This window comes from Penaeus vannamei, chromosome 20, assembly GCF_042767895.1.
Source record: "Penaeus vannamei isolate JL-2024 chromosome 20, ASM4276789v1, whole genome shotgun sequence".
In the NCBI taxonomy this organism is placed as follows: domain Eukaryota; kingdom Metazoa; phylum Arthropoda; class Malacostraca; order Decapoda; family Penaeidae; genus Penaeus; species Penaeus vannamei.
This window is the reverse complement of record NC_091568.1, coordinates 36944589-36954588: the sequence shown is the minus strand read 5'-3', so window position 1 is coordinate 36954588 and position 10000 is coordinate 36944589. Positions and strand designations below refer to the sequence as shown.

Below are 10000 nucleotides of genomic sequence, written 5' to 3'. Positions count from 1 at the left end.
ATGTATATATATATATATATATATATGTATATATGTATATATGTATATATGTATGTATGTATGTACATATATATATATGAATTACAAGGAAATTGTTGGGTTATATTATGCAGTATCCATGTGCTATGTTATTGTTTTGGGGCAATATCCCCAATAAAACCCTTAGGAGTATTGCCATCCCCAGCCAACTACCTAAAATTCAAAATCCCCAAGCCCAGAGGGTTCAGGGTAATGTCTCGTATGAGTGACTTCACAACTCGGCTGAGATGGTGGCAATGTGAGATGAACATCTTTTGCCTTTTGCTTAGTCTTAATTATTTATCAAATTCCAAGAATCTTTTACTGTTCATATCATGTTTACTTATTAGTATTGCTTACTATAACTGCAATGGGGTCTATTTATCTCAGCTGAAAATTTTTTGTATCCATAAATACCGAACATTACGTTTTAGGATGTCCTATGCTAAACACTTACAACATTTTTTCTTAATGTTGTCAGTTTAATTCTAAAATACCACAAACTGACTCTAATAGCTCTGAATTGTGACTTTGGTAAAGTGAACACAAACAAGCATTTCTTCATTGAGGGTATAGATAAATATTAAAATATGCAAATGATGTATAATAACACTAATAAATGACTTTAATGGCATAAATACGTAACACCAGACACTGATAATTAGCCAAATATCTTTTTGACAAGCGCGTAGTAACACACAAAGTAGTTTGACAATGAAATACAACGTTGAAGGGCCAGTGTTGTGCTTCTCTTCGAAAGGTAAACAAGCTTAAACTTTGTTCTATCCCACTCTATTAGATGGTGGTGTCCATTTATGTCTATCTATGTGCGTTGGTCTCTGTAACCTCTACCTACACTTTAATAAAGCATGCAGGTGCACAACTACAGAAATGATCAAGCAGTTACTGATGTTGCTAAAACAGTGAAGAGTCACATTTTGATGCCAATACTCCAGTAACGTAAAATGTAATTTTGGCAATGTAATTGATTTCACAGTATATGTGACATGGTGAAACTGGGTGGAGCTCATTTAAGCTTTGCGAAATTAACTCATAATAACTGTCACTTGTCTCACACGTCATTAATGGTTTCTTACCTGTGTTTTTACATTAACGACGAGCTGTGCCGTGGAAAAGGTGTTTACCGAAAATGAAACGAGAAGAAAGATGCATAAAGAATACATTTTGGTTTTCAGAGAGAGGAAAACCAAATCTACAGAACCTATTGTGTTTACATCTAGCGATTTCTCGTTCTTTCAACCTTGATTATAAACTGCAAACCTCTAGTTCCAAAATAATAGTAATGGGTTCCAAGTTGAGCTATAAGAGATTTGAATAATATGATTACGAAGACTCAATGCATCAAGGAAGTACTGAATACCCTAAAGAGAAATATATCAAATCATTTATAGTTATTTGTTTATATTTTTAAAGTCTCATCCAACACATTTTATATTCTCTGTCTTCATTCATAATTTCTGTATTTTGCACAATCATAAGTAATTTCCACTACATCACTTCATAATCAATGAATTTTGGTAATATTTGTTTAATATTCTAGATTTATGAGTACTGCAGCCCACTGCTCGTGGTTTGAAATCTTCACCTATACGATTTTTTTTCCTGAACAATGAACGGTTTGAACCAATTTACTGGATAAAAAACCTTATTAGTGTTTTCAATTATAGGCTTGTTTGTTTCTATTCAGGCAATTTGCGATTCTTATCTCTAAGTCTCTTCAAAGTCAGCCGAATCTCGCCAACAGTGCGAAACGAAGAATCGTGAGAAAGTTGGGCTTCCATTCTCTTGAGGCGAAAGTAAGTGAAATCTCCCAAATATTAAAGTTGATTGACTGATTTCCTTGAATTATAGCCCAAGTAAATACTAGTGAATAAAATTATCAACATATATTTGATCAGATATGTTATGTTTAAAGGCTTGTCGTTTTGTATTAATCAAGAAAAACATGAAGAAACAATTGTTTTTATCTGCCCAATTATCAACAAAGCTTGCCATTTACTCTTGTTTCACTTTAAGATAGAAATAAGAAAGCAAAAATTACCGTAGATGAAAAAGTGTAAGAGAATGAATGAAAGAAAACTATTGTAACCATGCTAAACATACTAACAAACATTTCCTAATACATTTGGTTGTTGATGACGTGGTATTTCATTTTATATTTCGAAAAGGTGGAGTTAAGTTTCTATGTTTTTGTTAAAAGATTCCCAGTAATACTTGTGAACTAGTATCAGTGAATTGCTTGTTTGTGTTGATTTACTGAATGATTAGAAAAAAAGTTATTGAAGACATTACAATATTATCATTAATATTAAAAGTGTGTTACTCTAGAACTGTCTAAGTAACCTGAGTCACATTAATTCAAAGGAAAATAAAGAAACAGGTTACTTTGTCAATCCACAATGGCTGTTTTACCAAGTCAGTATGTTTTCCCAGCTTTACTGTTATTATTATTACCAAATATGTTGTATCACCTTGCAATATCACTACTGTCATGGGAAAGAGTTTGCAGAAGGACTGCACCCTCAGACACTAATGCTGTCTTTTCCAGCTAATACAGCAAATGCACAACCTCTCGCGCAACAGGAATCAAGCAGGTGGTAAACATTTATCAAGTTGCCAGATGCATTTCTCCTATTTCAGAAATTTCATACATATTCATACTTAAATTGGATATCTCTAACACTGTACATCCCACAATAAGATATCAAAAGCCATCAAGGACATTATATTCCAAAATACTGTTACCGTTTGAAAAGTAACCAGTACAGTAAAACAGCTAGCCGTTTTTGGTTATGTTTCTGGGTTCCCAAGAGTGCCCCAAAGGTTATTGACTATTTCTTTGATGAATAATTACCAGTACTTTCACTTATTCCCTGAACTAATCAATTGCAATAGAAAACAACAGATTCAATCATGTTGCACTGGGAATGATTGGAACAGAAAAATAATAATTGCAAGATGGAATGGCTCTACGGAACAAAAAAATATGTTATGTATAATTGTGCACTTCTATACTTAAACTGTTCCTCCCAATGTATTTTGCTGTTTGCTTTTATTATGTGGTTGGTGTCTTGGGTTATGGTTGTGGAGTCATCTAATTCGTTAGCTTTGCTGCAAGGTCTACAATTTCATTATCTAAAATGCTCTTATGTGCTGGAATCCATTGTATTGTGGCATTATGACTTTGAATTGCTGAAGAGTAAATTTGTTTTTGTGTTTAGTATTTGATATGTTTGTAATTACTTGGTTTGTGGTTTTGTAGTATTAATATTGATGAGATTGAATCTGTAGAGATCACAGAGTCTATATATTTCAGACCTTGTTTTATGTGTGTATTTCTCAGTAGTTTCCAAATTGTTGTGATTTTCTTTTGTTTATTATAAATGGCAGCCATATGCTTTATTATTTTTTGTATTTACTCTTGCTTGAATTAGTTATTTCTAGTATCTTGCCATTTATTTATGTGTTATTTGTTTTTTTAGAAGTTCTTCCATCTCAGTATCTGTCAGCAATTTTTTGTATGATTATTTACTATGTTTTGATATTCTTCTAATTTGTTTTTTATTTCTGAGATAGGTTGGTCATTATCTATTAGTGGGTAGTTAGTTTGTGTTGTTTTTCTTGTTATTTTTTTTATAAAGTTCCAGATCTTTTTCGATGGGGTATTAAAATCAATTGAAGTGTGAAATTTTTCCCATGACACTCTTTTCATCCTCTATAACTTGTTTAACTTTTAGTAATAGTGATTTTATAATCTAGATATTTATTATTTGGTCTTTTTTCCATTTGTTCTTGACTTTATTTCTTTCTTTTTGCAATATCTTTGCAATATCTTTGCATTTAGCATTCCACCATGGTTTATTAGGTTTTTCTTTTTTTATCATATACTTCAAATTTAAAATGTTTTTCGCCAATGTCTTTTATAAGGTCAATTATTTCTCCGAGAGAACTTATATTTGTTGTATAGTTTTATTTAATTTGTGCTGGTAAATTATCCATCCTTCCTTCGTGAATTTCCATATCTTTTCTTTTAACTGAGGGGACTTTTTTTTTGTGTTGTCTCTTATTATTACCGGTAGGTGATCACTACCTAAGTTGGGACCTGTATCAAGTTGTAAGTGGATTATAGGAGGTGATGATAAAACGAAGTCTAATGTTGATTCCTTTGTATTTCTGGGGTCTAGTCTTGTGGTCGGAGCTGGGGAGGGTGTATTAAAATGGTATTATTTTCTTGAATTACTTTGAATAGGCTTTTACCTGTTATATTTATTTGTTTTTCATTTATTTTGGGGCCCCAGTATTTGTGGTGACCATAAAAGTCTCCTATTATTAATTTGGGATCATCTATTTGTTCTGTGTAATATTCTATTTCTTTCTGGCTTTGATTATTGCATGGGTTGTACAGTAAGAAGATATTAGTCGACTTGTTTTTGTGACTTATTCTTATGCCCAGTGTTGTGTTTTGTTTGTTTATTTGTTTTGCCTTGATTGGTGGATGGGTCTCATGACAGAAAGAGCAATAAGGGTTATTTGTGCAGTGTTTATAGTCGTAGTTGAATTCACTGCCTCTGTTACATCTCATTTGTTTTTTACACGTCATAATTCCACGACCACATCTCAGACATTTAAAACATTTAGGTATGGGGAACATGTATTGATGTGTGTCCAGAGGCTACTTTTTCAAGTATGGGACCTCTAATGGTTATCCTTAGAGGTTTTGTTGGTAACCATTTTTTTTTTTTTTTTTTTTACCTTGTTCGTCATTATTTATCGTGTTAATTCTGATCACTTCCACAATTTCACTATCATATCCCAGCAGTGGTCTTATTTTATCTATTATTTCTTTCGGCTCCAGTTGTGTTTCTACTGGGTAAATGGTACCGTAGGGACAACCTATGTTTTTGTTTGAAGTCGGTTGCTTGCAAAAGACATTCCAGTCTCCAAGTTTTGTGATTTGGTTTAATGGAGGTATTTTAGTAAGACTATTCACCTCAGATCTTACAGCTCTACCAGTACCTAGGTCTTTGAAGGAGTCTCCTATTATATATTTTTGAAATATAGATTGGTTTAGGGCATCTGTAAGTTTGATGGGATTATGAAAGTTAGATTTGTCAGGTTCCTCAGTTAAATTTATTAGTATTATGTGCTTTAAACTCTCATCTTGCCTGGTTGTAGTGTTATTGAAATTCTAAGTTTCTGCTGGCTTCATGTCTTTGGGCAAGTTTGGGATCTGGGTTTTCTTCATTATCACTTTCTTCTCTTGGTCTTCTGATTGTTTGAGTATCATAGTCCATTTCTTTTTATATACCAGACTTTTCTCCTGGGTCTGGGATACATTTTCATCCATTTAATTGCTTTTAAAACAATCATTTCACTCGGATACAAAATTGCTGCGAATCCATTCCCTCTTTCCTTTCTCCATGTGAAATTCCCAGCGCTCTTTCCTCTCTCCATCCCTCCCCTTACCCTTCCTCTTTCTCTTCCTCTTATCCCTCCCTCTCCCCCCTCTTTCCTTCTCTCTCCCTGTTCTCCTTCCCATTCCCTTTTTCTTAAAAATCTTGATTTACAAAGCAGTTTTATTCCTCAAAAATCTTCATTTACAAACCAATTTTATTCCTCAGACATGTAGGAGAGGCAACATGGTGCGGCTAAGGATTAGATGTCGCTGTGTTGCTCTAGCTGTTGTAGTATCACAGGTGAGTGTGCTTTAGAATGTCATAAAGTACTTAACTAAAGAGTGATAAAATTTTGTTTAGATTAGTATATATAGTGAGTAATGCATGGCTGTAAAGTAGGTCTTTATTTATATATTCACATGGTAAATTTCTAGACAAGGTCTACATCAAATTTGCTATCAGTGGAATCCTATTGATATCTACTAACCAAATATAGTAATAAAAAATCAGCAGAGTGAATAAATAAGCATAGAAGGAATGCCAGAATCTTAGGATTGTGTACATCGTGAGGGATGTTTACCTAACAGAGTGCCATCCTCAGCTGGTTGTGTCATCACCTATGAGTCATGTTACTCAAAGTTGGATAGACTATCTTGACAGTCAGATGAGATGGACATTTTGCATTCCAAAATGCATAAATACTGCATAATGTTTTCCACCAAGTTACTGAAGATTCCCTATCGTTTTGTTACCTTTCGGGTGTATTAGCATCTCTGTTGTTGGCTAGCTCCAACTAAAACCACTATAAATGCAAATTTTACATCACTAGGAATCCGTCAATACCAAATTTGATAAATTTTAGGATGCAGATGGAATGGAAAATTACCAATCAGTAGTCTAAGTCAAGTAAGAAATGTTGAATACAGAATATCTTTACATAATCTACATAATGTCAGTTATGTCTTTTGTGATGTTATGCTGACTTAACTATTTCTAGCCTTTATATAGGTAAAAAAAGATCTGAAGCTTTTCATGATAATACCATTTACATTGAGGATATTACTAGGTAACAGCTATGAAGTACATTGAGATGAGAGTTGACACATTATTATGATTATTGTCTTTACATTTACTCTAGAGTGATTTGAATCTTCATAGTTTTATTTTTTTCCAGATTTTCCTGGGATTTTGGTTCTTCTCACAACCCTTAGATCCTCCCAAACAGTTTTTGAAACGTTTATTTAGTGAAGGAGGTCAAGGCATCCTACATTTAACTGACCATGAGATGTCCCATTACTATACATTTTTTGGGAAAGATCTTTGTGTTAAAGAAGGTGTAATTCCTGAGAAGAGCTCAGAAGGCAACTGTGTGTGCCGTAAAGGATGGAAAGGACGGAGGTGTGGAGTACCAGAAATAATGCAGAGAGCAAAGTGGATGCAAAATGAAGAACTCTCTAAGAATTTACAACTGAGGAAAAGAGCACGACGTGTGATATTGGTTACTCCATTTTCTTATGAGTTTGATATTTTTGAGACAAATGTAAATGAGCTCAATGGATTAGTTGATATATTTGTTATTGGTGAAACCAATTATACAGAGCCAGGTAGTAAAACATCTCTCCCTGTATTGAATAAATTGAAAAAAGAATGGTTAAAAGATTTTCAAGATAGGATAATATATGTCCCTGTGACAGAAAGTGATCTGAAGAAAAGCTCATTCATGCAAAATTTGGTTCACACTGGGCTGCGTTTAGTAAGTGACATCCGTCCAGATGATCTCTTTATTCTGACGAATGGTGAAGAAATTCTCAGCCGTGATGTCTTGACTTTTCTAAAGCTCTTCCAGGGGTATCCGTTACCAGTAAAGTGTCAATACCGTGAGCATGTGTACGGGTTTTACTGGAGTGCTATGAAGAGTCTTAATAAAACTAAGCCTCAAGTGTGTGCCTCGTCTTTTCAGTTTCTAGCCAATGCTTTTGAATACCAAGTGTCGCGTCTTCAAGAAGGAAGTGTTTTGGAGGAAGATCTCAACTTTTTTACAACTCATGAACAGCCAGTTTCTGAATGGACAGTTCCAGATGCTGGTTGGAAATGTCACTTGTGCTTGTCAGTCCAGAATATTTTCCGCAAGTTTCTCAACTTACCAAAGAGTTATAGACCAAAATGGTTCACTGAATCATCATCCAGCATGCTACCCTTCATTCAGCGCTTGGTCAAATTCGGGCAAGACGAGAATCTAGCACCCGTTGGAAAAGCAAACACCCCCAGTCAGGAAAACTTGCCGTCTTACCTGTGGAACAACAGAGAAAATTTCAACCATTTATTGAAAAATCCGTACGAAACAATATCCATCCACAACCTTGTTTAGTGCCTTGTTTGTTACATGTTTTTGTGTCAGAGAGAATTATTCCTAACGTATTGAACCAGTAATGGATCTGAAAAGTTAGGTCTTGCTCAACAGGTAAGTGGATGAATCAGATTCCTAGTTTATGGTTCGATTAAGAGTTTCATAATAACTCTCACCATGTGCCAACCGAATTTTAAGGTTCAAATGCATCCCTGCATTACTCAAAGATGTAATTCAAGCTTTTCATGTGAAAGATGTCCATATTCACATTGTGGATGAAGGTAAATTTGTATTTTCCATGATGGTAAGTCTATATGCAGAAATTCCATCTCATCAATTAATTGAATGAATGAATAGATAAATCAACAAATTAATATATGTATATATATATACATATATATATATATATATATATATATATATATATATATATATATATATATATATATATATATATATATATATATATATATATATATATATATATATATGCACACATACATACACTTGTATAGATGTATATGTATATGTATAGATATGTATAAGTATGTGTGTAAGTATATGCATACAGACATACTTACATATACACTTACACCTACACACATACACCTACACAGGCACACACACATGCACACACGCACATACACATGCACACATATATATATAAACATACATATATATATATATACATAACCACAAAATACCATGTTAATCTGAAAGATTATATGATTTAGAGGAATATGGGTTGAAGGTTGAAAGCATTGGAGGTAAGAAAGAGGTATGCCCAAATATAAATCAATTATTCACATATCTCATAATCATTATGTTATTCCAGGCAAGACGGTTTATCAACATCTACCATGTCAGTTTGTATGTATTTTTCTTTATTTTAAAGATGAGAATTTTGAATATTCAGGTAATGGCAAAGTCCTGCTTTAAGGCAGTATATTTTTGGTTAAAAAAAAATGTTCCAATGAATGATTAGTCTTTGTATGGCATGTTTACATAAAGATATTTGAAAGTGGTTTTGATTTTCATATTGTTATGCATTACGTTTCTTGTAATTACCAGCTCTATCAATATGAATTACATATAGCTACATATGAAAAAGATATATTGAAATACAGTTGTATTTTAAACTGCTAATGCCATTTTATATTACTATAGACTAGAGGAATAATAAATAGGCTTGCCATTTGTTAATCAAATACCCAAACGGTGTAAAAATGTAGAAAGCTTTTTTAGAATTGTTATTTTTACTGTTACATGTAATGAATCATAAATTAAAGGTGCTAATGATGATATCAAAAACTAATGAAAACATGCATTGTTAGTGTCTCTCTTATTCTACTATATTTCTTATTTTATATCAAAGATATTTTAAAGGTGTTGGATCCTTCCAAAAGTGCAAAATATGGGTTTTTAACTAAGAACACATAATCACAATTAGGTAATAATTGTTGACGCTGTCTTCCAAAACCATACAGTGAACAAGTGTGTGTGTGTGTATGTGTGTGTGTGTATGTGTGGTGTGTGTGTGTGTGTGTGTGTGTGTGTGTGTGTGTGTGTGTGTGTGTGTGTGTGTGCACGTGCGCATTAGCATGTGCGTGTGCGTGGGCATGTGTGTGTGTGGATGTGTGTTTGTGTGTGGATATGCGTTTGTGTGTGGATATGTGTTTGTGTGTATGTATGTATATGTGTGTGCATGCGTACGTGCGTGCGTGTGTGTGTGCGTGCGTACCCGTACATGCAACTGTGTGTGTGTTTTGTGTGTGTGTGTGTGTGTGTGTGTGTGTGTGTGTGTGTGTGTGTGTGTGTGTGTGTGTGTGTGTGTGTGTGTGTGTGTTTCTTTGTATGTGTATGTGTGTGTGCTTAAGTGGGAGAGAGTGAGAGTGTGAGATTGAGAATAATTTCATATTAAACTTTGAACTTTGCTTATAGTGTTCAGTTTTATCAAGTCTGGATTTCATTCAAAGAAGTTATATCTATATCTCTTTTTGTGAATGTAAATGTACAGTTAAGACATTCAGGGTAAATTTACTTTAAATTTTCCATATCAATAGTTATATTTTAGATACAGGATGAAAAGTCAGTAACATGAAATCTCATTTTGAAAAGTCAGACAGACAGTGAATCCAGTAGGTGTTAGGCTTAAGCTGATATTTACCTTGTGTATTGTGATATTCGGGAATATGAATGTAACCTGCAGGTATTGTAC

General features: G+C 33.6%; 2 protein-coding genes across 2 annotated transcripts in view; one reads left to right on the top strand and one right to left on the bottom strand.

Annotated features, from left to right (window-relative positions):
* Positions 1-1291, bottom strand: part of oaf (out at first) — an 8397-nt gene extending 7106 nt beyond the window's left edge. The window contains exon 1 of the mRNA XM_027368532.2: positions 1116-1291. Coding sequence (XP_027224333.1) covers positions 1116-1202 — 87 coding nt within the window. The 5' untranslated portion in view covers positions 1203-1291. The remainder of the gene's footprint in view (positions 1-1115) is intronic.
* Positions 1292-1754: 463 nt separating this feature from the next.
* The window catches only part of LOC113816491 (beta-1,4-mannosyl-glycoprotein 4-beta-N-acetylglucosaminyltransferase), a 10729-nt gene continuing 2483 nt past the window's right edge, over positions 1755-10000 (top strand). Inside the window, exons 1-3 of the mRNA XM_027368531.2 lie at positions 1755-1835; positions 5661-5735; positions 6610-10000. The exon at positions 6610-10000 is cut by the window's right edge and continues 2483 nt beyond it. Of these exons, the coding sequence (XP_027224332.1) occupies positions 5679-5735; positions 6610-7803 (1251 nt within the window). The 5' untranslated portion in view covers positions 1755-1835; positions 5661-5678 and the 3' untranslated portion in view covers positions 7804-10000. The remainder of the gene's footprint in view (positions 1836-5660; positions 5736-6609) is intronic.